General features: G+C 39.7%; 1 protein-coding gene across 4 annotated transcripts in view; it reads left to right on the top strand.

Annotated features, from left to right (window-relative positions):
* Positions 1 to 21,893, top strand: part of LOC148114921 (uncharacterized) — a 45,509-nt gene extending 23,616 nt beyond the window's left edge. For 2 of the 4 annotated variants that reach the window (XR_015733385.1, XM_087890591.1), the window contains exons 2-3: positions 15,449 to 15,523; positions 16,172 to 21,893. Coding sequence is in view for 1 of the 4 variants with exons in the window: in XM_087890591.1 (XP_087746717.1) it covers positions 15,449 to 15,523; positions 16,172 to 16,401 (305 nt within the window). In the remaining 3 variants the exon portion in view is untranslated. Of the gene's footprint in view, positions 1 to 14,589; positions 15,524 to 16,171 lie in introns of all 4 variants that reach the window. The other 2 variants (XR_015733388.1, XR_015733387.1) reach the window with 2 other exon arrangements.
* Positions 21,894 to 26,661: the final 4,768 nt, after the last annotated feature.

Below are 26,661 nucleotides of genomic sequence, written 5' to 3'. Positions count from 1 at the left end.
AGTGTATTATTCTTAAATTCGGGGGATGATTCATCTATGTTCCTCAAGAAGTCAGTTTGCATAGGAGTGTCACAGGGCTTAGCATTGTTTAAATTACACTTGTTTATGAGTTCTATAATCTTATCTTTCTGAGAAAGTTTGAATCCTTTTTTGGTTTTGCTGATTTGAACTCCAAGATACTTATTTATCGTCCCTAATGATTTTAAGGAAAAATGTTCATTTAGTTTTGTTACAAATGTCTCTCTCTTTTCTTTATGTTTACCTATATACAAAATATCATCCACATAAATTAACACAAATTCTAATGTGTCACCTTCTTTTTTGACAAAGAAACAGTTGTCAGCAGTAGTAGCATTGAAATTCATAGTTCTGAGTACTTTGACTAAACATTCATACCATCGTTTGCCAGATTGTTTCAATCCGTACAAACTTTTATTTAATAACCACGTTTCATTTTTGTTTGTGTATTGACTATGAGGTGCTCTTACATATATCTCTTTATCGAGTTTTGCGTGTAGATATGCGGTCTGTATGTCATATTGGAAAACATCAAGATTAAGTGCTGATGCTATAACTGAAGCTGTTTTGACACTCTCAGTTCTTACTGTGGGAGAGTATGTGTCTGTGTAATCCTCAGGATATTTTTGAGCATAACCCTGTGCAACTAATCTAGCTTTGTATAAAGTGTTACCTTCTTCTAGATTTTTAACTTTATATATCCACCTGGTGCCTATAATAGTTTTATCCTTAGGTGCAGGTGTAGGTGTGAATACATTTAACTTTCGTAAACTATCCATCTCCTTGGCCATGGCTGATTCCCATTTTTTTTTTTCTCTTCGGGGGGAAGTTTTAATACTTCCTCGTATGTGTTTGGTGTTGATGTTTCGCTATCCATGTACATTATGTAATCTTTGTATTTGTTTGGCACTTGGTTTCTGTTACTTCTGATTGTTTTTTCTGGTTTACTATCGTTATCATGTAAATATCTTGCCTCCTTTTTTGTTAGCGAATCTGTCTTTATTTTGTGTTGGCTGTTTGTCCATGTTTTAATTTTGTTTTTATGTGTGTTGTGATTATATTCTTCTCTGGTTATTTTATTCTGATGTTCAGTGTCTGGATTTGTGATTGGGAATATTTCATTAAGATGTATTTTAGACTAGTTGGCCTGTTCATGAAATACTGCTGTTCTGGAAATTATAAATTTGTTATTATTATCAATAAATCTGTACCCTTTTGTGCCTGTTTCGTATCCCATGAACCTGAGTCTTCTGGATACGTTCTCTCCTTTACGCCTCAATTGCTTTGGTATGTGTACATCCGCAGTGACTCCAAATATGTGCATGTATGCTATTTTGGGTTTTCTATTGTACATTAGTTCATATGGTGTCTTGTTTATAATGCTGGACCAAGTTCTATTTTGTGTATAATTGGAATATTGTAATGCTTCTGACCAGAATTGTTTACCTAAGCCAGCATCTTCTAATGAGCATCTAATCATGGTTTGTAACGTTGAGTTCTTTCTCTCTACCACTCCATTTTGGAATGCAGAGAAAGGGCTAGATGTGAAATGTAGCATCCCTTTGTTTTTTAGCCATTGGGAGAATTCCTTTGACATGAATTCAGATCCCCTATCTGTCATAATTTGTTTTATTTTAATGTTATGTTGTGTTTCTACACGTTTGTAAAACTCTTTAAATTTCTGAAAGGTTTCATCTTTGTGTTTTAAAGTATAGACAAACCCATAACGACTATAGTCATCTACAATAGTCAGAAAATAACGTTTTCTATATGTGATTGATGGTGTTAATGGACCAACTAAATCCATGTGTACCAAATCAAAAATTTGATTAGTTGATCTTGTTGCCTTTCTTGGTTTGGGACTAGTTCTGAGTTTTGTGGACTTACATACTGAGCATTCCAAATAGTTTTTACAATTTTTTTATTTTAACACCTTCAGCATGTTCAATCATCTTTTGTACTACAGGAAAACTGGCATGTCCTAATTTCCTATGTAAAATATGTGCACATTCATCATGAATTGGTTTTCCAATTTTAGGTTTTTTGTCATTGGGTGTGCCATTAACAGATGTGTCTTTGTGACTATGAATTGTCTCATGCTCTTCATTATCACTATTGCTACTGTCTCCATTATCTATGTCATTGTTTTCTTCCATGTTGGAATCAATATTGTGTAACCATCTTTCTTTTGTGATTAAATATGGTAGACCTCCTTTAATGACCACACTACCTAAGCTTGTTTTGTTTTTCTCTAGTGTTGCTTTTCCTTTTGAAAATACTATATTTATGTCAGAATCTCTACTTAGTTTTATTGCACTAAGTATGTTGTGAGGTATTTCTGGTATTAGCAATACCCCCTCTATTTTTCCTAGATCGGGTAAGTTTACATTCCCTTTACCAATGACTTGGACCTTGTCTTGATTAGCCACTTTAATTACAAATTTATCTTCTATAAATGAAGATAATATATTTTTGTTATGTGTAGTGTGATTAGTTGCCCCAGAATCAATGAGCCAGTCATTGTCCTCTGATTGATGTATGCTAGTTGTGTTATGTTTGTTTAATCCATTTAGTGAACCAGATCTTCTATCCTTTGAATTATCCCTGCCCCCTCTATGTTCTCTATAGTTGGGTGGACTTCTATATCTATGTCTGTCAATGGATGATTGTCTGTTATGATATCTATTTCTATAATCAGTTTTTTGTCTTTCTCTAAGGAATTTAGGACAATCTCTCCTATTATGTTCTTTGGATCCACAGTTGTGGCATTCAATTGATGCACAATATCTTTCCTGGAATGCTACCCTCTTATATTGTTTATGTTCTATGTGTTTGTTGTAACGACTCCTTCTTGAATTATCTTCAGCTATTAGCTTATTTGATAAATTTTCTATGGATAAATACCCTAAATTGATTGTATCTAAATGTGATATATAGTTATCCCATGATGGGTCTAGTGAGTTAATGATAACACTTTTCATTGTTTGATCTGAAATTATCTCTCCCCTTAAATGCAGCTCTGCTCTGATTTTGTTTAAAGATATTAAATGTTCACTTATAGTAACCCCTGGCTTTATCCTAGCTGAGAAGAAATCTTTAGACATTCTTGTTGTAGTGGCTACACTTTCACTGTGAAACAATTTAAACATGCATTGAATAATTTCTGAGACAGTCAGATTTTGCTTAATACTATGGTACATAGCAGGAGATATACTGGAAATTAATAAGAAAAATGCTCTGTGATGTAAGCAGTCCAATTTTAGAGTCCAAGGTCTTTTTGGGGGGTTAGTAATGAAAAATAATAAGTTTTCTTTTAGAAAAACAACCTGAAGCTGTTGACACCATTCCTGCAAATTAATACCATCTATTCTCAGTTTTGGGAAATCATTGGGTAAATTCCCAATGTTGTTAGATCCATTACTTACAACTGGGGGTAGTCCGTGATCTTGCAAGTGTTGATAGTTGCAGAATGGTGTGGGTATGCTCGCAACGAGTCTGAAAGGCTCTCTCTGTTCTTCATGTCCCCCGAAGCTGTCTACGTAGTTCTGCACATGCGCGTTGTTCATTTTGCTCTTGGAGCTGTCGGGAGAGGTTCTCGCCGCTGCAGCTCCCTCCCAGCCTTCCTCCTCCGACGAATCAGTCTCCAGCTCGATCTTGGGAGTCCAGGTGACAGCAGGCACTCGCTTTCTTTCGTTGAGATCGCTGGTTCCTGAGATCGTCTGTGGTGCGGGATGGTATCTGCAGGGCTCTCTGGGTTCAGGCGTCGGTGCTCTCGTCGTTTGGATAGAAGCGGGTAGATTCTGAGACGTTTGCTTACTTGTTTGTCTTTTCTTTATTTTTTGACTGCTATCTTTTGTCGATTCTTTTGTGATTTTCAATTTTGGACCGAATGCTGCAAAAAGCGTTTTCATTGCTGATTCTATTTGCGTTTCTATTGAAGTTTCTTCGATTTCTGTGTCTGATTCTTCTGAAAAGTAAATTTTCTCTCTTTTGCTTTTTGCATCGTGTAAGGCTTTTCGCGCCAGACATTTTGAATTCTGCTTTCTGATTGGCTCTGCTTCGCTCATCTTAGTGGTCTGTTGGAACCAAGATGGCTGCCATTCAAAATTTTGCGTGGGATTGTTAATCTTCTTTTTTGTTATATTCTTATCTGCAGGCAGTTCGCTCACCATTTTTGAATCTTTAGGATCATCTGTTACGATGTGTTTCTCTCTCGCTGCTCCGTTGTTTTTTATTATGTCTTGGAGGTTCGCGATGAGATTTTCGTCATTCTTTTGACTTTTTAAGAGTCTCAGTATCTCTGACCTGAGTTCGTTGTTTTCTATCTCGTTTTCTTCTTGGTCATCAGTTTCATCCATTATTTCTTCATTGTCTGTAGTGCAGTCTTCAGATTCTCTCGATATTGCAGTTGTGGATTCATTGATCATTTCTTGATCTGCTTCCATTTCTTTACTGTATGCCCTGGTGTTGGGTCTTTCTCTTTTGTTTCTGGAGTTTTCTCTCTTAGACATATTCAAAGTTTTATTGAGTCAATTCAACCATCCTCTGCTACCAGATTGTTGCAATATTTTTAGGATCAGACTCAATAATTGATTTAAGAATAAAGTATTCAAACAAAACGCTGTTTATTTACAGTAGGCATTCTATATTCGCTGAATAATTACAGATAGAAGCAAGGAGGAGGTGCATACAGCTCCTTTTATATACACAAGGCGGAGCAAGGAAAGGGAGTGGTTAAATATGAATATATTAAATGATGAAGAATAAGTTAACCTCTAATACCCCGGTTATATACTATTTACATATTGGAGAATAAGGCATTTACTTGTGACAGAACCGGCAGCAGAAATTTTGAGTGGTTTGAAGAACCGGCAAATACCACTTCTGGCTGGCCCCAGAGTGGGGTGGGAATGGAGATTTTGCCATATCCTTTCCCCAGAAGGTTTTTTTTTTTTTTTTGCTTTAATTTATATGCCGCCCTTCTCCGGAGACTCAGGGCGGCTTACACTGCATTAAGCAATAGCCTTCATACTTTTGTATATTTATACAAGGTCATCTTATTGCCCCCACAATCTGGGTCCTCATTTTACCTACCTTTGAAAGGATGGAAGGCTGAGTCAACCTTGAGCCTGGTGAGATTTGAACTTGCAGTAATTGCAAGCAGCAGATGTTAATAACAGTGCTTTAGTCCACTGTACTATCAGGCTCTTAAGTGAGAAAGGAATGGGAATTTTGCAGTATCCTTCCCCTGGAGTGGGGTGGGAATGGAGATTTTGCAGTATCCTTCTCCTGCCACGCCCACTGAGCCTTACCACGCCCACCAATCCATGCCCACAGAACTGGTAGTAAAAAAATTTGGATTTCACCACTGCATGAAACCACCTAACATGCTGCACTATATCAGTTGTTACTAACAGTGGTTACAGGACTATGATTACTTAAGTTGTTTTAATCATTCAATCATGTCCGACTCTTGGCGACTTTATAGGAAAGTTCTCTCCATGCTACCCTGTCATGCTCTCCTAAGACCAGCAACAATTGCTAATACAGATTAAGTGAAAATATGCTAGATCATCATGCAGAATGTTTAAAAATAGATGGCAACTTTTATTTGTGTTTAGTACCTTTTTAAGTAATGTATCTTTTCATGATTTGAGTAAAATGCCTTAACTATGTCCAGCTTATCCATCAATGGAACACTTCTGCACATTCAGGATTATGTAGACCACAGTTTCTCAAATTCATATTGGCTGGGAAATTCAGGTAGGAAGTCTACACATCTTCCAGTTGCTCAGGTTGAGAAACACTGATCAAGACTATATGTTATAGCTAACTATGATAGGGCGTTTCAACTTTCAATTTCCAAATATTAGGGGTGCTCAAGACTTGTGACATGCCTTGGGGATTGTAAATATATTTTGGTTAATTTAATATAATTTAGATGTGCTTGGTAGGTAAGTAAATAACATAACTTTTTAACATTTTGTTTGTTCATGACAGATAAAATAGTTGTTGTATTTACCAGCTTGGTAAAATTGTACTATTCTATTTGTCAGCATATCATGGCCTCATATAGCATCTCCAGGCTAATTCTCAGTCGATTAAATTGCATTATTGAAAACTTTTTTTAAAAAAAATAATCCCAGAATCAGACATTTGGTTTAGTTTTCATACTTTCACAGATCAGTTGATATTGGTTCAATCTTCTGAAAACATTATTTTCCTGGCGATAAAAGGAAATTTTTCAGAAGAATCCATGAAACTTTAACTTCTATTGAGAGAACTCGAATAAAAAAAAGGAAGCTACCTGTAAAAATATATGAATGGGCATGTAACATTTATCTATTAAATTAAATTAGATTTCCGCCTCCAATATGTGAACATGGGATTAATGAAAATTCTGACTGCAGCCACCTGATACAAATTTTATCAACTTTACCAATTCATCTAATGAAATGATTTTGTTCTTTCTTTAAATCTGCAGTAGTGAAGGGGAATACATTGATGCATTGATTTTGGAAAGTAGGTTAAGATTCCTTGATTTCTATGCAAAACTTTTTATTATGCTTACTTTGTTGCAAATAAAAACAACAGCAGTGGCTCACTCAATATGTGCTTTGCTGTGTAATTTGGTTTTTAATTTATCAATGAAGTTTATCTTTGTAAATAGTTTGAAACATGAAATATTTATTCATTTGTTGAAAAGGGGGGGGAAAAAGAAAATGATAAGGTAGGCAAAGAAATCACTGCTCAAATCTCTCTCAGCTCACAATGAACATCCAGGAATGCTACCCTGTTTCTCCCAAAATAAGACGTCCCCTGATAATAAGCCCAATTGGGCTTTTGAGCGCATGGCAATAAGGCCAAGCGCTTATTTCAGGGTTCAAAAAAATATAAGACAGGGTCTTATTTTCGGGGAAACATGGTATTAAGATGAGAAGATTACTGTATCTTCTAGATTCTAGAATTGGGTATCTTCTCTATTAACGCATGTAATCTGGTGTTTTAAAAAGATAACTTGTTATTACTTCAACTGAAAATAAAACTCAATATCTCAGATGAAAATTCTGAATCTTTTTATATCTATCTGTTGTGAATCTAACTCAACAAAATATTGTCGCTTAATGGGATTCTATTTCTATAGTTATGAGTTGTAACACTTATGCATCTAGACATTTATGAAAAGTAATAAGGAATAACATAATTTCTGCTGCCATGTTCACAGACTGAAGCACAAATCTTCAAAGCCAGTGATAGATGTCTGGCAGAAGGATGTTGCTCCCAGACAACCTGTTTAGATGAGGTGCTTTATCTTGCACAGAAACATTCACACTGAAGCACAAGTTATCAAGATGTACTGCTTCATCTCAAGAGTGTTTTTGTTATTACTATTACAGTTTTAATATACTAAAAAGAAAAGGCCTGGGGGAAAATAATTAAAATGTGAAAAAGGAAACAGTTAAAAAGAAGAACATATGATGTTACAATGAGATGCTAGTCTGATTTTTAAATACAACGCTAAACTTTGAACGAATTGAATTAAACAGTTCAGACTTCCAATCAGGAGTGAAATGCTCCCGGTTCAGACCGGATCGCCCGATCTGGTAGCAATGGAGACGGGTTCAGAAAACCGGTAGCAAAAATCCCTGCCCCTCCCCCATTGCCCATCTGAGCCACACAATCATCAGAGGCTTTTTTTTAATTTTTAAAAGCATTTTTTCTACAAACTCTTTGGCTGAAAAAATGCTTTTAAAAGTAAAAAAAAAAGCCTCTGATAATCGTGCGGCTCAGCTGGGATCATCAGAGCCTTTAAAAAAAAAAGAAAGCCTCTGCCAATCAGGCAAGTTAGCTGGGATTGTCAGAGGCTTTAAAAAAAAAAAGCCTCTGCCGATCAGGCAAGCAGCTGGGATCGTCAGAGGCTTTAAAAGCATTTTTTTACAACCTCTTCAGCCGAAGAGGCTGTAGAAAAAATGGTTTTAAAAGTAAAAAAAAAAAAGTTGGCCACGCCCACTCGATCATATTACCACCACCACCAAGCCACACCCACAGAACCAGTAGTAACAAATTTTACATTTCACCACTGCTTCCAATTAAATAATAGCCATTGAAAGTGAACACATATTATCAGTAATTCTTCTGCGCATGTCCAAGATGGCGCCCCGTCGCTGAATCTCGGATCTTCGGTGGGCGATACCTCAGCTTGGGGGACCTTGGGGGGGTCATTTTGAACATCTATGACCCTCCGTCTGGGTAAAGGAGCATCTGGGGATCCCGTTGAGAGCTTTGTTAGCTCTACGGATCACCCCAGCTCCGAGGAGGACGACGTTGAGACGGTGGCAGGTGATGGCGTGAACGGATGCGTCCTGCGGGGGCGGCACTAGCATCGGCAGCTACGGGCGATCGTGGTAGTGGCGGTGGCGGCCCTTTGATGACGTTGACATTTGAGGCCCCTACGGAGGTTCCCCACGCCCCTGGATGCCTCAAGGAGGAACTGTGGAGGCAGGGGGCGGCTGGGGACGTCCGTGGGGAGGCTGATGGTGATGGCAGCGATGGTGGCAGCCATGGCGGTGACCGCGGTGATGGCGGCTGATGTCGGGGCGGCTCCCAAAGGCTTGCAGACCTTAAAACAGACGGCATAGGATTCTTCAGCGGCAGCCTTAGACTTAGACCTGATTCCTGGGTGACTGGAGAGTGTTGGACCCTTGGGGGAAGGGTTACCTCCATGGAGACCCAGAAACCCCCCAGGGCGAGCTGGTCGGGGGGCACAAAATAGGGCAGCATTATTCATCAGAATGGAAGGTTGAGGGATTTACAGGGGTCGGAAAATGATTACAAACTTATGTGGTTTGAATTTCCCCTCCCTCCTCCTTCCTTTGGACCAAGTTTAGGCCTATTGGCCTTATTACAGCTACAGCTACCCATCTATCTTGGCCTGCTGAATTATTCCTAATTTTCCCCCTTCTCTATCTAGCCTGTCTGAATTCCCTGCCATGTAAAACTTCTTTGACGTAAATTTACGAACTTAAACCTCCTTCTGAGCAGGATATTTGAATTCCTGGATGCTACTAATCCCAGGAGGGATACTGGTTCTATGAATGCAAGGCCGGTTGGAGGCGGAATATGGCTATCTTCACGCCCGGGTTTTCCATCAAGTTTCCATGGGTTGGCCTAGGTGAGAGGATGGCTGCCCTGGAAACCTCCGGGGTCGAATGATATGTACCTCCTTTGCCATTGTCGTGAGAGGACAATGGAGCTTGGCGGCTTGACCATAGACTGGAATTTTCCCTATGTTTGTAACATTGGTGGTCCCCTACCCTTGGACTTTAGCTCCCCTAATGATTATATGTATTCGGTGTCGGAACTCCTCACCCTGCGAGATTCTCCCCTCTCGCAGGTTTGGCCCTCCACATTATCGAGGGCCTATCTCGATGACGGACTTTGGAGTCCAGAGAGAGGGCATGGAGCAAGGAAGAATTTGTGGGGTTTTCTAGGGAAATTTTTTAAGATTTTAAGGGGTTCTGGGAGGGGGGTTTGTAATAATCTTTTTAGAGAAATTGGGAAGACGACTCTGGGGGATGGAGGGAAAATCCACCAGGGTCAGAGCCGAGCCCGGCACAGGGTAACAATGTGGGGGGTGCTGGTCGAGGGATTGGGAAAGGGATGGGGGACGATACCTATGAGAGTTTTACCATCAGCACAGTAGATGGGAGGGGCAGATATGGCGGGAGCAGGGGACCATATCATGTGTTGGGGGCTCGCACTCGCTGTCTGAAAGCAATTGCTTGCCCCAGTCCCCACAGCTCTGCTCGGATACTAGGTGGCTTAGATACTCAGGATCTGGGCCTTCGGCTGATGCTATGCAACACCAGGTCCGTGGTAAATAAGGTCCCCCTCATTAACGATCTTATTCAAGAGGGAGGAGCGGACCTGGCGGGTATTACGGAGACCTGGTTGGGCCCGGAGGGCGGCGTCCCTCTGGTTGAAATGTGCCCACCAGGCTTCAGAGCATTCCATCAGCCAAGGGCCCAGGGGAGGGGAGGGGGGGTGGCGGTTATTATTAACGAAGATCTGGGTCTGAGGAAGACCACTGTGCCTCAGATAGCCGGATGTGAGTCCCTTCTTGAGAGGTGGGGTCGTGGGGTTCAGATGGGCTTGTTGCTTATGTACCTGGCTCCCTGCCGCGTGGCAACAGCCCTACCTGAGCTACTCGACATGATAGCCACGGTGGCAGTAGATACACCCAGGCTTTTAGTCATGGGTGATTTCAACTTGCCATCCGTCGGTGAAACGTCTGAGGTGGCTCGGGAGTTCATGGCTTCCATGACGGCCATGGACCTGACCCAGTTAGTTCATGGCCCTACTCACAGGGGAGGTCACACTCTGGACTTGATTTTTGTCTCTGGCCAGTGGTTGAGTGGTCTTGTTATAGGGGATATAGACATGGAACCCTTGTCATGGACTGACCACTCGCTCCTTTGCCTGGATCTTCGAACCACTACCCCTCGCCGCAGGGAGGCGGACCCAATTAGATGGATCCGCCCCAGGCACCTGATGGATCCTGATATGTTCCAGATGGAGCTTGGGCCATTTCCTGAGGATCTAGCACATGACTCGGCCGAGGACCTGGTAGCCGCCTGGGATCGGGCGGCTGGTGGGGCCTTGGACCGAGTCGTGCCTTTGCGGCCTCTGACCCGGTGCCGATCCCGGGTGGCTCCTTGGTTCACTGAGGAGCTGAGGGAAATGAAACGCCAGAAAAGACGCCTGGAGAGCGGTTGGAGGGCCAGTCTCGCTGAATCTGATCGAACACTGGTAAGGTCGCATATTAAGGCCTACCTAGTGGCAATAAAGACGGCAAAGTTTAACTACTTTTCCGCCTCTATTGCGTCATCAGGGAATCGTCCGGCCGCCCTGTTCAGGGTGACCCGCTCCCTGCTCCATCTGGGAGGGTGGGAGGGTCCCTTGGAAGGCAGGGGGGAGGATTTTGGACAATACCTGTATGACAAAATCGCTCAGATCCAGGGGGATTTGGACTCTGACTGGGTAGATCAGGGCAGGGTGACAAGGAATAGTCTTGAGAATGTTATCTGGGAGGAGTTTGATGCTGTGACTCCCGATGATGTGGACAGGATTTTGGGGAGTCTTAGTGCAGCCACATGTTTACTGGACCTGTGTCCCTCCTGATTGGTACTGGCTTCCCGGGAGGTTACACGAGGCTGGTTCCAGGGTGTTATCAACGCTTCGTTGAGTGAGGGTCACTTCCCCGCTGCCTTGAAAGAGGCGGTGGTGAGGCCTCTGCTCAAGAAGCCGTCCCTGGATCCGGCAATATTGGCCAACTATCGTCCTGTCTCCAACGTTCGCTTCATGGTGAAGGTTGTTGAGAGTGTGGTTGTACGACAGTTTCCACAATTCCTGGAGGAAACATCTTATCTAGATCCATTCCAGTCAGGTTTCAGGTCTGGGCACAGCATGGAAACGGCATTGGTCGCGTTGGTTGATGATCTCTGGAGGGCTCGGGACAGGGGTTGCTCCTCTGTTCTGGTCCTGTTAGACCTCTCAGCGGCTTTTGATACCATCAACCATGGTATCATGCTGCACTGGCTGGAAGAGTTGGGGGTGGGAGGCACCGTGTTGCGATGGTTCTCCTCCTTTCTCTCCGACCAGTCGCAGTTTGTGTTGGCAGGGGGGCAGAGGTTGACCTCGAGGCCTCTCATCTGTGGAGTGCCACAGGGATCAGTCCTCTCGCCCCTTCTGTTCAACATTTATGTGAAGCCGCTAGGCGAGATCATCTGTGGCTTCGGGGTGAGATACCACCAGTACGCTGATGACACCCAGCTGTACATTTCCACCCCAGGCCACCCCAATGATGCCCTTGAAGTGATGACCCAGTGCCTGGAGGCTGTGCGGATCTGGATGGGGAGGAACAGGCTCAAGCTCAACCCTTCCAAGACTGAGTGGTGTGGCTCCCGGCATCCCGATATAGTCAGTTGACTCCATCACTGACTATTGGGGGCGAGTCTTTGGCCCCCACAGAGAGGCTCGCAATCTGGGAGTCCTCCTGGATATGCAGCTGTCCTTGGAGGAACATCTGATGGCTGTAACCAGGGGGACCTTTTGTCAGGCTCGCCTGATTCACCAGTTGCGGCCCTTTCTTGATCGGGATTCCCTGTGCACAGTCACTCATGCCCTCGTCACCTCTCGCCTTGACTACTGCAACACTCTCTACATGGGGCTCCCCTTGAAGAGCACCCGGAGGCTCCAACAGGTCCAGAACGCAGCAGCGCGGGTAGTGACAGAAGCAGCATGGCGCTCCCATTTAACACTGCTCCTGCGTGAGCTGCACTGGCTCCCGGTGGTCTTCCGGGTGCACTTCAAGGTGTTGGTTATCACCTTTAAAGCGCTCCATGGCATAGGGCCTAGCTATCTTCGAGACCGCCTGCTGCTACCGACGACCTCCCATCGACCCATGCGCTCCCACAGAGAGGGCCTCCTCGGGGTGCCATCAGCCAAACAGTGTAGGCTGGTGACCCCCCAGGGGGAGGGCCTTCTCTGTGGGGGCACCTACCCTCTGGAATCAGTTGCCCCCAGAGATAAGGAGAATCCAAGACCTCAGTGCCTTCCGACGTGCCCTTAAACCCCATTTTTTCCAGCAAGCCGGGCTGGTTTAAGAAGAAATTTTTAAATGTTTTAATTGGTAGTGATTTTTAATTTTTGGGCCAAATTTATAGATATTTTAATTGTTTTTTAATATTTGTATTGCATGTTTTTAATTCTGGCTGTACACCGCCCTGAGTCCTCAGGGAGAAGGGCGGTATAGAAATTGGAAATAAAATAAAATAAAATAAATAAATAAAATCAGTACAAAGACTGATAATGATCCAGTCTTTCCAACTTTAAAGAGTAATTTTTGTTATTGCCTTTTTTAACTACTCCCCATGAGGTTTGTAAACAGATAACTTTCATATAGTAATAAATCCCAAATTTGGGGTATATCATTTAAAAGCATAGTCACACCCTTAACTCATATTGTGGGTGAAGTTTAACCTCATCCATTCCTACATTTAAGGAGTAGTGAGTGGTCCATACTGATGATGAGGCAAGCAGAAAAGGAAAATCTGCTCTTGATCCCAATTCTTCTTGGCAAGGGGCAGAGATGATGCCTTTTCCTCAAGCTGTTTGACATCCAAAACTCACCAGGCAATAGTTGACTGGGAGCATTAAAAGAGGTCCTGCACATTAAAAAGTATGCACTCAGAATTTACTTCCAGAATTGCTGAGAGAAACTTCAGAACAAGGCAGAGCAATACAGTCTGACAATTGTGTATCATTTTAGGGCTAGGAGGAGAGGTTAATATATAGAACTGCTTCAAAGAGATGCTTTGCATGAACATATATCAAAGTAAAGCATCCCATTGAAGCTTAACAGAGGTCTCTACAACTGAATGGGTTTTTTTCTTTTAAAAAATATATGACTTGGTTTTAAAGCAGGACTAATTATATTCAAGCATCACTTTGATTGAACTTTTTTTAAAAAAATCTGAAGTAGGTTAAATTTCAATGAATGCAGAGTGAGGAAAATTACACATAGACAATATTATAACAAAGATTGATATATTTTGCCATATGTTTGTGCTAGCAATCCATATGTCTGCATACAGTTAAAGAGTTAAATATCAGCACTACTTGAACGGTTGTATTATAGATGACCAAAAAAGTTACTTTGAAAAGGAGCTAGATATGCCTTTAGATGGTGGCAGTTTATTATGTGTAACATGATAAAGCCTTGATCCTTTAAAAGCTTGTATTGTTTGCTTTGAGTACAATGGCAGTACTATTTATTTACTTCTTACTTTTTATTACTGAAGAATTTTCCTGCTCTTGTACTAGGAAAAATAATGGACGTTATTTCAAACTAATGTTCAGACGGAACAGAGGGAACATATTATAAATTTTGCAGTAGGGAATATGCTGTTATCACAAAATGAGCCCTATTCTCTTTTTTTATTGATTCTTTGTGTCTGACTCCTCAGCAAAACCTCAACAGAAATTGCCAGACATGGAACTTCATACAATTGAGTTTTAGGCATGAACTCAGCTAGAGGCTGTCAGATACAATATGGCATGGCTGAGAATAAGGAATTTTTCCTGACCATCCGAATAAAGATAGATTGACTAATTGTTCTCAGTTAATTAATTTCTACTAAAGTGGGGGTACAAATTCCCTCTTTATATCACACAGTCCACAGGTGTTGCCTTTTGGTCTACTCTATGGGCCAATAGATTTTTCTATGTAGTGTTTTATAGCTTTGAATCTGGGTGGTTATTAACTATTTGTTTAAATAATGTCTATTTCCTGGAAATCACTGGTTCTTATCCATATGACTCTTCTGTATACCCATTTTTCTAATTTCTGTGGTATATCAATTCTGAGAATCGCTACTTGCTTTAGTCATCCAAATATGTTAAGCCTTATTCTTACATATCAAATAATATAAAGAGGTTAAAAAACACAATTTAAAAAGAAATCAGTAAAAGTCATTTCAAATCTCAAATTTTCCATTGACTGACCTTCAGGGAAGAAATAACAGACTGAAGACAGTTTCCTGAACAGCAGAGTGACAACAACAGCAGAATGAAAAGCCAACGAGTAGACAAATGTCTGTGAACAAAGAGAGGACTTGAGATTGACCACAAGCGTTCCAGACAGCTGCTCCTCATGAAGACATTACAAGATAATAGCATCAACAGAGACATCAGCCTCTGTGGAGAGACTGTATTTAAAAGATGTTTTGGAAGATGAAGAGCAGGAGTGTCAAACTCATGTCGTCACAGCAGTGTCACATGACGTATCATGATTTACCCTCCTTTGCTAAACTGGGCATGGGTGTGGCCAGCATATGATGCATCTGGCTTGCGGACTGCGAATTTGACACCCCTGATATAGAGGCACTGTGGAAGACCATTGTATTTTGAGGAATTAAGTGACATACTTTGATTTTTCCTTCATATTAAAAAAATTCTGAGCTATTTTACCTGCTTGATTTTCATTTTTGCTTGATGAATAAGGAAAGAGAGGAAGAGGGGAAAACTTTACAAAACTGTAGACTGTTTAGGTTAGCAGGTTGGCTTATCAGTAAAGTTTTCAGAACTCTCATTTCCATCCCAGTTATACATCATCCAGTCAAGGTCATCATCCAATCTCCTGGCCATGGAAATGCCAAGTTTTAATAAAAACTCTGAATGTTGTTCTTTTTGGATTTTGGCTTGAGCACTCAGTGTTGTGCAAAACCGGCCTTTCGTGTCTCCCCACTATTGTTACTAGAGCTTCCAACAGCCAAAGTGAGAGCATCTGCTTGGTATGTTATGCTTTTATGATTGTTTACATCTGCCTGCTAAAGTTATTAATAAAGTTTAATATCTTCTTATCCTCTAGTGTGCTCATTATCTCTGGATCCTCAAAGAACCAATTGTCTGGCACCTGGCCACTATCTGACATTGGCAAAACAGAGTAAGTTTACACGACAAAATCAAGACTGAGTTTAAAGTACATTTACAAATGATAGGCTATAAGAATGATATGGGAAAAGATGCAACCCTGGACATACAAAAGAAATTGACTATGAATAATTAAAAGGGATATACAAACAATAAATCAGTAGCTATTATGATAGCAGTTGAAAGGAATGATGCTAGCAGCAGCTGCATCAAAATTACCAAAATCTGATCTGCTTGTGACAGCAAGCTAACTTTTTTCTCCTTACATCATCATACTTTCTTCCAGTAATAGTGGATATTCTATTTCCTAGTAATAATAAATAGCATTATATTTTCATATTTTTATATTTCAGGTACTGCTGATATAATCTTTTGCTTCAGAAATACATGCTGGTGTTGATCTAAAAGGAGATGCACAAATTCCTCTGCGTGCCCCTATAAGAAAATGTTACCTTATCTTGGGGGGGGGCTTGTACCACTCAAAGCAGGGTCTGGAATTACAATCTGCAGATGCAATAAGAGTGATATACTGATGTTTCACCACCCTTACCACAACAAAGTTGGCCTTAATTGCAGTTCTAACCCATGTTTGTTCTAGTTTGCCTTTTGTTGAGTGTCAGAGATTCTGTTGACATCTCTTCTCTTGTTTCATCTCATTCAGATCCAAGGGGAGTGCCAGCATCCCAAGAAGAGAGAGATTGCATGGGCGCAATCCAATCCAAGACCTTTATTCAAAGTGGCAACCAAGATATTAAATGGACCATGCAACAGACCAACAGGGTTAACCCCCAGTTCCCTCTGAAACTGTTCTGGGTCCATCAAGTGCCAAGGGCAAACCAATTAATAGGTCCAACTTCCTTACAGCAGGCAGTGGTACTACAGAACCCATAGAAATCAGTGCGTGATTCTACCATGACATATGGGACCCTGAGAGCTTCTCCAATTTCAGATCACTTTGCCATTGCTCCAATAGGATTACAGAATCCAGAATGTGTCCCCTGTCCTGAGTCAAGCTCTGGCTCTGGATAGGCACATGGCTGTCATGGTAGCAATGAATTCACAAAACACTTCAGATCCCATTCCAGGGAAGGGAGATTAAAGTCCCCAAGAACCATAAATCTGTGGAACTCTATGTGGAAATCTGAGACCACTAACTCAGAAATCTCATCAAGGTGCTCAGGCAAGGATGTTGCTATGCATCAGGGAAGTTGGTGCAACAGCAACAATCCCAGCTGATTTCTAGAGCCCATTTTAAGAAACAGAGTCTCAAAATTCAATTTATGAATCGCATAAAGGTTTGAATTTTTATCCCTCATTCCTCATATGTACCATAGGAATAAGCGAGGCTTAAGTTAAATGATGGTTAATTCAATAAATGTTTTGCAAATGAAATTCACTCTACACGATAATGAGTCACCAAAAGAAGACAAACTATTTTGGAAAGACATTATAGCAGCATCACACAAAGAAAGAAATATTCATAAATATGCATTTTCCTTTATGATGGCAGAATTTTATTATAGAATCACAATGCCTTTGCCCACAAGCAAATGTTAAAGTTCTCACACAATATAGGAAGATTGAAATGAACTCTTCACTGAGAAAGTAAAAAACACTGGTATCTATTCATACTAGCTAAAATTGTCTCATGTTAAGTATCCCCAAACAGTGCAGAAAGTATATCACGTATTCTTTCTATTGATGGTCTTATTAATCATGAGATTAAATTAAGGATCCATTCATCTGTGGAGACTGGCAAGCATATTTTGCTTTCATACATACATACCTATCCTACCATTCTGTTTCAGATTAAACAACATGATTCAGAAGACAAAAAAACGAATAAAAAATAAGAAGAGGAATGAAAATCCAGCTAAAACTAGTTCAGATAAATATCCTCTATTTTTCAAATGTATAAATCACCCATTTTATAATGACTCTGCACAGTATACAAACTAAAAACAAAGTAAGTACAGTAGAAATGCAAGAAGACTAATGCTAATTTATATAACACATCATTTTTTTTTTATCCTTGCAAGTCAATTTTGCTTGCACCACGTTTCCGCCAGACTATATGTTGCCTTTCCTCCTTTTCTGGAGGAGCAAACACTTAAAATCAATGTGCAATTGTTTCCATGGCAAAATCAAGGTATACAACAACTCAAGAGAAAATGTCAGTCTTAAAATATGAGAAGGGAGACAATTAGTCTCTGAAAACTCAGGTCAGGTTTTTGTAAAGAAACAGTCATTTTCAGAAAATCCAGGAAATATGTGGGCCTTGCTACCAAATATATCCGATGAATATTACTAGGGAAAAAAAACTGGATTAATTCTATCTTCATTATACTGTAACTCAAGGCTTTTACTTGTAATTTTTAAAGATATGCAGTAGTATGTCAATTTAAAGGCTATTTCTTTAAAAAAAAAACTGCCTCAGAAAGTCATCATTTTTAAAATCAAATTCTACCTCCCTCATATTATCCTTCCGTCTAATGCATGCCTTTTTATTAGCTTTTATTTTCTACTTCAAATGGTACATTAAAAAAACTGAATAAAATAGCTTCTTTAATCTATCTGGGCCGTCAAACTGGTGGCCCACAGGCTGGATGCATCATGCGCAGGCCACACCTACTCCACTTGCCACTTGCAATGGCAAAAAATGTCACAATATGTCACGATACATCATGTGACACAATCAAGTTTGACACCCATGATTTATACAGTTTTTTCCCTTTTGTTTGCAATTCAGTTTTACTACAGTATAAGTAGTAAAGAACTTTCCAAATCAGATTTGTAAGAAGGAGCATTTTCAAACCAGATTTATAAGCAGGCTGGACTACTAGGCTGATAAAACTGATGATACCTTAGTGTGCTTCCACATTTTTAAAAAAACAGAATACAGTATCATTGGAACACACTACAATTCATAGGCCCACCTGTTGTACCACAAAATATTCTGTGTATTTGTAATGATTTCTTTAAAACAGTATTTTATTTTTCCTATTGAACTTCAATACTGTATCATTAGTGACCACCCTTCATTAGCAAATGTTTATAGAAAAAGTGAAAGTACGTTAAGGAATGCAAATACAAAGTTCTTTGCTTTTCTGAAACAGCCTACATATTTCCTGGGCCTTATTACTTTCACCATTGGAAAATATTTCTCAGCTATGCATTTACATTTATTTATGGTTGTATGTACAATTAAAGCAATATGTATGTGATAAGCATTTCCCATTGTGATCCCTTGTTATGAATCACATTGAGAATTCATTGTAGTATTGCAGTTATTGTTTAGTATTCATGACGCCGGGTAACACATTTTGTTCAATTATAATTTAGCTATACTTAATGGTTATATTTTTCTTTCTTTTTTGGAAGGTTCAGTTTACAGCACATCTGCTGTGGAATACATATAGAAACCACATTTTCGAATGTTTCTTTGAAATGTTATTGGGTTCAATACTCTTCTGCAGGAGGTTGTGGGAGGTGCACAACAAATGTTATTGATAATTTCTATAGGTGATCAAAGCCTTTGGTATCAATGTATATGAAAAGAAACATATATATAAGAAACCAGTATAATCTTATTCTCCATGACAAAGAAGATTAGTCAAAAGTCTGCTCTGCTTCTCTTTGGAGAAGGGATACAAACTACTGTATATATTTTTCAAGGAGATCTGAATGCAAATGGAACTGAACTAATATTGTCTATGATGGGGGATGGTCAGGTCTGGTGAGACTGAAGTAACCATAGTTAACTTAAAAAAAACCAACGTGGACATGTGTTTCCTCTTTTTTGTTACACTTCTTTTGTCACTTTCTTTTTTCATTTCTTTCATTCATTCACAGAAGCTCATTTCACATACATTTGGCAGGATCTATTGAGTAACGGAAAAGAAAAAGATGATTTCAGAGAAATCTACCTTCCAAAGCAATATTTTCCACTCTCTGTATAACCAACCATTTGGAAATTAATCTACCAAAAGAGACTAGGAAATACTGGATGAAGTAGAAATTCCTCAGCTGCAAAAATCTATTTTTCCCAGTTGCTCACCCCTAAACAGGAGAAAACAAGCAACTGCAGACAGGGTGGAACAACAAAGTCAAGTACCATATATTCTAAGAAACTGTCAGAGATGAAGGATGAGAATGAAGATGAACCAATTCTGGTCTTTTTTTGAGGAATGCAGTAATATCTTTCATTGTTTCAAAAATGCTAGGAAAATATTGCCATTTGAAAGGATATATTGTGGATTAATGTCACTCAGAAGATACTAAAATACATCCCTTTCCATGATTTTCACTCCTGTAAATATAATCATATGTTACCTTTGTGAAGGACTAGTGATTACAGTCACACAACATACTGATTCATATTTCTGAAACAATTCATTTTCTAGATTTCTATAATATATTGGAACATAATGCCTCAATTTTGTGTTAAGCCAATATGCTAAGCCTAAATAAATAAATGCATTTAACCAATGTTAACACTAACCAAGTTTTGTTATGAGTGTATCTGCTAAATATTTATTTTGGTCTGATTAAATGTATTTTGTGAATACAGTCATTGAGCTTTGGCTCTTAAAAAAGAAACAAACAATCCAGAAATGCAATTTGAGGATTTGAAGCTGATAGAAAAGTTCTTCTAGCCTTGATTAAGATTACAAATTGTTGGTAGCCGCCAGACGGTCCCTTGGGACCGCCAGCCCCATCGCCTGTAAAGAGCCGCCTTTACAATGGAAAGGCGGCTCAAAAAACTCCATTTCCAGGAGGAAATGTGAGAGAGAGCAGGTGACTGTAGGTAGAGCTCTCCGCGTAGCCCCCAGAGTTTTTTTTTTACTCTTGGGGGTGAGCGGATGAGGCTCCCTATATCACTCGCCGTTTGCTCCGGGCGTTGGGAGACCTCTGCAAAATGCAGAGCAAGGCTACGAAAACAAGCTTTTCAAGATAACTAACAGATTAAGCAAAGAGGATGAGATCTGGATCTGGACCTGTGACCCTAAATTGCAAGTATTTATACTTATTTTGTAAAGGATATTGAATAAAGTAAAACAGGACTTTTAAAATGGCGACTGCCGAAATTTGAGCAGGGAAGCTGAAAAGGGAAAGTCCTTCCGTTTCTTATTAAGCCACAAAGTAGCGGAATAAATGCTCCTGGTTACAATTGAAGAAAAAGCTCCACTTTTGTGTTTTCTCCTTCCTGGAGATTTGATTTGATATTGATCTCGTTTGGAAAGAAGCTTTGCTTTTTTTTTTTTTTTCTAAAAAAGTTTGCCTGTGTGGAAATATGGCGTTTAGGCTTACAAAGCCGGACAAACAAGCAGGGGGGGGAATTCCCCCATCCACAAACTATATGAACAAGTTCTTAACTTACAGTCTCAGAAAGCTGATTTTAATATAATTGAATTTCTTCTGGAGGAGATTGTAAGAAGGGATGAGATTATGAATCAGAACTTTGAGAAATTTAAGCAGGAAACTAAAGAATTGGTGCAAAGTTTGATATTTTGCAACAAAAAATCATAAAAATGGCTAATGGTTTCTCAGAATTTTTGATCAAGTTGGATACAAATATTAATCTATTAGAGTCTAAAATGGAGGAAACTGAGGACAATTTGGAAAATAAAATAGAGAAAATTGAAAATGATTTGATAAACATTCAAGACAATAGTTTAGAAAAAAAACCTAAAATGGAAGCTGATCCAAAGATTTGTAATGTAGGAAATATACAACAACGTATTGAAAAGGAAGTTTTAATGATGCAATATAATTTTACTGAATATGCGATTAGACTGAGAGGATTACAGGAAAATAACAGAGATGACTTAAGGAAAATATCTTCTGAAGTTCTGGCTGGGATTTTAAAGGTTCAACCTGAGGAGGTATTTTGTAGGATTGATAGAGTCTATAGAATAAACTCCTGGATTGCAAAACAAAGGCAATTGCCAAGAGATGTGGTGATTTATTTTACAGACAAAGAAATAAGAAATAATATTGTACAAAAATCTTTTAATTCTACTCTGCATTTGTTTGGAAGAAAGATTTGGATATACAAGAGCTGCCACCTAAGATGTTATTGGAAAGAAAGAAATTTGGTTTTCTGGTGACTGAGCTTAAAAAGAGAAATATTATATTCAGGTGGGACACTCCAGTTGGTATAATATTGAGATATCAAGGAGTAAGATATCAATTAAATACTGTTGAAAAAGCGGAAGAATTTTACCAAAAAATTTTGAAAATGAGTTCAACATTTTTATGCACAACACAAGATAAGCAGAAGGAGTTGGAAATAAGGGGAAAAAATCGAGCTACAGAGGCCTCTGTAGATGAATTGCCTTTGGATTCTTTAGATACCTCAGCTGGATTATCCACAAATAAAAGAGATGTGGCATTGGATTCTAACGTGATGACTCACCAAGTTACAGGCAACCATGGAAATCAACTAATTGATACACAACTTACAGAAAAGAAATATGACTCACAAAAGCAAAACCAACAAGATCAAGTTATAAATCAGAATGAAAACCGATCAGTTGATACACAACTTGCAGAAAAGAAATTAGGATGGAGATCAAACCCACAAAAAGAAAGGAAAAAGAGAAACAGGTCTCACAAAAATAAAAATTTCTAAATTAAGCAACAGCGAAGCCAGTTATTTTTAAAAAATACATGACTGAATATATGAAAAGATGGTTGAGGCGAAGTAGTGGTTAATATCATCCTGAGGAGAGTGACAGACCTCTGCAATGCTGTAATTTTGGGATGTGAAAAGGGCCTTAAATTGTTGGATTGGAATTATTTATTTTTGGCTTTCTTTTCATTGATTAACGTATTATATCTATGCTGAGCTATAAGGCAAGAGAGTCATGCTGGGGCATGCAGAAGATCTGGCTGTTACCCCATTATGACGATGGGAATTATTAATCCTGAAGAAAGCCACTACTACAGATATTATATGGATTACAATTATAAAGTCACTCAGGTGGTTGTTTTTTGTTTTTGTTTTTTTATATATATATATATACGAAGATATTCATTATTGATGGGGGCAGATGATAATTGAGGATTTTGAATATTCTGTTGCAACTGGGATGTTATGTTACCCTAAACTGGATGATGGAGTCAGCAATCCAGTGGAAAGACATCAAAGAAGATATTATATGGATTATAAATTTAAAGTCATTAATTTTGTTTATATAAGGGAATACTTTTTAGTAGGATGGGCAGAAGAACAAAGATATTAAGAATTGTTGTGTATGGTAATTTTGTAGGAAAGTGGGTGGTGATAGGCTAGTGTATTGATTGTATAGATTAAGAAAAGGGATGCTTAAGAGATATATTTATGGGAGTGGAGGAAATGGATAGAGTAGAATAAATGTAAAACTAGAATTCATGGGGAAGGCTGCTTTGAAATGTCATGTTAATATACACAAAAGATTAAATGTTAAAGTAGGATTTATTATATAGTTCTAAAGTGGAAGGTTGTTTTTATATATTAATACACAGACATAAGTAAGGGGGAGGAGAAAAAAGGGCAGATTATCGATAAATTGGGAGTTATAATAATATTACTGTGTTAAATCAGAAGTTATTATATAGTATTATAATGGAATGTTTTTTTGAAGTGTATGGTAAGAGGGGGAAGTAATAATATTAACAATATCATTAGAAGTAAGGGTCAGTATTTGGAGGAGGAGTAAGGGGATGTTAAAATATTACATAATCTGTTATGTATTAGGTTTTTATTTTGAAGAAGTCACAGGGGGGATGGGGTGGTGGGGGGTTAGGGAGGAGGGGGGGAAAGGGGGAAAAATTTGTAATTGAAAACTTTTTCAATAAAAAAAGATTACAAATTGTTCAAGATGTGCTAACATTTGGCTATGATATTACCTTTGTTGGTTCTGAAGCTCTTATAATCATTTCAATAGCTATTGATCTTTCGGCAGCTTTCGATACCATTGATCATGGTATCTTGCTGTGACGTCTCGAGGGGCTAGGAGTGGGAGGCACTGTTTTGCGGTGGTTCTCCTCTTACCTCTCGTATGCAAGCGGTGTTGGCGAGGGAGCAGAGGTCAGCCATGAGGCCCCTCACTTGTGGGGTGCCCCAGGGGTCGGTCCTCTCGCCTCTTCTGTTCAACATTTATATGAAGCCGCTAGGTGAGATCATCCGTGGTTTCGGGGTGAGGTATCATCAGTACACTGATGATACCCAGGTTTTTATATCCACCCCGAACCAGCCCAGTGATGCCCTCGACGTGATCTCCCGGTGCCTGGAGGCGGTATGGGTCTGGATGGGGAGGAACAGGCTTCGGCTCAACCCTGCCAAGACCGAGTGGCTGTGGGTACTGGCATCCCGGTCCAATCTAGAGGTTCCATCTTTGTCTATAGGGGATGAGGTGTTACCCTCGGTAGACAGGTCATGCAACTTGGGTGTCGTCCTGGATTCACGGTTGAGTTTAGAAGATCATATAACAGCCGTGACCAGGTCCACCTGGTGCACCAGTTGCGCCCTTATTTGGACCGGGATGCCCTACGCACAGTTAGTCATGCACTAGTCACATCCCGTATTGACTACTGCAACGCTCTCTACCTAGGGTTGCCCTTGAGGACCATCCGGAGGCTTCAGCTGGTACAGAATGCAGCCATGCGGGTCGTGATGGGTGGTTCCCGATATGCCCATGTTACACCTCTCCTGCACGACTTGCATTGGTTGCCAGTTGCCCTCCGGGTGAGATTCAAGGTGCTGGTGATGACCTATAAAGCCCTACATGGCTTAGGTCCAGGATATTTGTCGGACCATCTGCAACCAGCAACAGCTCCCCATCGCCCAGTGCGTTCTCACAGGGAGGGCTACTCAGGGTGCTGTTGGCTAGACAGTGTCGACTGGTGACCCCTTAGAGGCAGAGCTTTCTCTGTGGGTGCTCCCACCCTCTGGAACCAACTTCCTCTGGGGCTCCGGTTGGCCCCAGACCTCTGCACCTTCCACCACGACTTAGAGACATGGTTATTCAGACTGGACTGGGGGGGGGGTTAACATGTATTTTAACACTCTTTTATTCGGATATTTTTTTGTTGTGAGCTGCCCTGAGTCCTAACGGAGATAGGGCATATAAATCAAATAAAATAAATAAATAAATAAATATCCAAGGTCTTGAATCAATGTACTAGAATTGTACAGAACCTTTTCATCAACTTGCTTTCCAAGGCCATCATACAGATTTCCACCTGATACTTCAGTGATGTATTATCAGCCAACTTGTGATTTATTGCTTTAATTCAATAACATGCTTCAATGGCTTGTGCAATATGTGATGAGCCTCGGTTAGGAAATTTACAATCAATTCATGGCTTATTCTGCTCAATTCACACTTAGGATCAAACCAATCTTTGCTTTTAAAGGACTTATTCAGTTGTCTGCTTTACCAATCAAATCTCATTCAGTTTTCAGAAAAACTAGTATGCCTTTCAGTTCATTCACACCCACATACACTTCTGTGTCCTAATTAGGACTGTACTGGCATAAATCGATATATCAGATATATGCAATTCACGAAAGACACTTAAATTACATGCAAAAAGCTACTGCACCCAATATACTTTGACACAAAACATTGATAAAACAACTTAACCAACTCAACAATGCTACATTATGCTCCTACCTTATAACTATAAAATGAACAGCGGGAGAATAAATGCAAAATAAAATACCAATAGCCCTTAGGCTTATATACCACCTTATAGTACTTTACAGTACTCTCTAAGTGGTTTACAGAGTCAACATATTACCCCCAACAATCTGGGTCCTTCTACGACCCTCTAAAAGGATGCAGATTACCATCCTATAAATCCTTCCATCCTTCCAAATCCTTCCATTAGGTAAAGAAGCGAAAGATCTTCAAAAGAAAAAACAAGAAAGTCCAGTTGCCTCCTGAAAAAGCACCTTTGGGACAACCATGACCTGGATGACTGAGAATCTCTACAGAATTCTGCCCCATCTTCTACATGACAACTCTTTAGTGGTTGAATACAGCTACCAGTATTATGTCTCTCCCATAAATATCTTTTCTCTGGGTTAAACATTCTCATTGTCTCCAAACAATATTCATATTTTTCTAGCTTTCTCATTATTGTGGTTGGAAAAATTACAATTTCTCAATGGTCTTTCTAAAACATGGTGTCCAGAACTGAACCCATTATTCTAGGCATGGTCTAGAATCAGTGCAGAAGGGAAAAGAATGCTTTTTTAAAATACTTCTACTAATGTAACCTAGACTGCATTAGCTTTTGTTGCAGCTGCATTGTGTCATGTTCAGCTTATAATAGCAATAGCAATAGCACTTAGACTTATATACTGCTTCATAGTTCTTTACAGCACTCTCTAAGAAGTTTACAGATTCAGTATATTGTTCCCAACCATCTGGGTTTTCATTTCAGCATCCTTGGAAAGATGGAAGGCTGAGTCCACCTCAAGCCGGTAAAGATTGAACTGGTAGTGGGCAGAATCAGCCTGCAATACTGCATTCTAACAACTGAGCCACTACGGCTCCTTTTGATCCACCTAAAATGATTTTTTTCCCCATTTGCTCCTAACCTCCTCCCTAAATCTTGTAAGCATTCCTTTGAATTTTCTTACCTCAAAAATAGAATTTGCCCTGTCAGATTCAACTTGTTTGTTTCTCTCCATTGTTCCAGTTGTCAGGCTCCTTCTGAACCCCAATTCTGTTTTATACAGATATTTGCTATGTCCCCCATCTTTCTTTTAGCTGCAAATTTGATAATCAAATTTCAAAACACTTATAAGTCACTTATAAATATCTTGAACAGCACAGATCCTATCACAAAAGCCCTGTACTATGCCATCTGAAATTTCCCTCTAGGAAGAAATAAAACCAATGACATAGAATTGTTTCGTATAGCTTTTTAGCCAGCTCTAGATCTCTCCTTCAAGATTCTGAAATGTAATTGTTATAGTACTAGAGATTTAAGCTCATTCAAATACTAAAAATAATTTATTTATTCTTATAAATAAATAATAAAAGGGATGCAGTGGCTCAGTGGCTAAGATGCTGAGCTTGTCAATCGAAAGGTTGGCAGTTCAGCGGTTCGAATCCCTAGTGCTGAATAATGGGATGAGGTCCCGTTACTTGT

This window comes from Pantherophis guttatus, chromosome 3 (genome assembly GCF_059756535.1).
Source record: "Pantherophis guttatus breed Tessera chromosome 3, ASM5975653v1, whole genome shotgun sequence".
Taxonomy (NCBI): domain Eukaryota; kingdom Metazoa; phylum Chordata; class Lepidosauria; order Squamata; family Colubridae; genus Pantherophis; species Pantherophis guttatus.
Note: the sequence above shows the minus strand (reverse complement) of the source record. Positions and strands in the feature narration are given on the sequence as shown.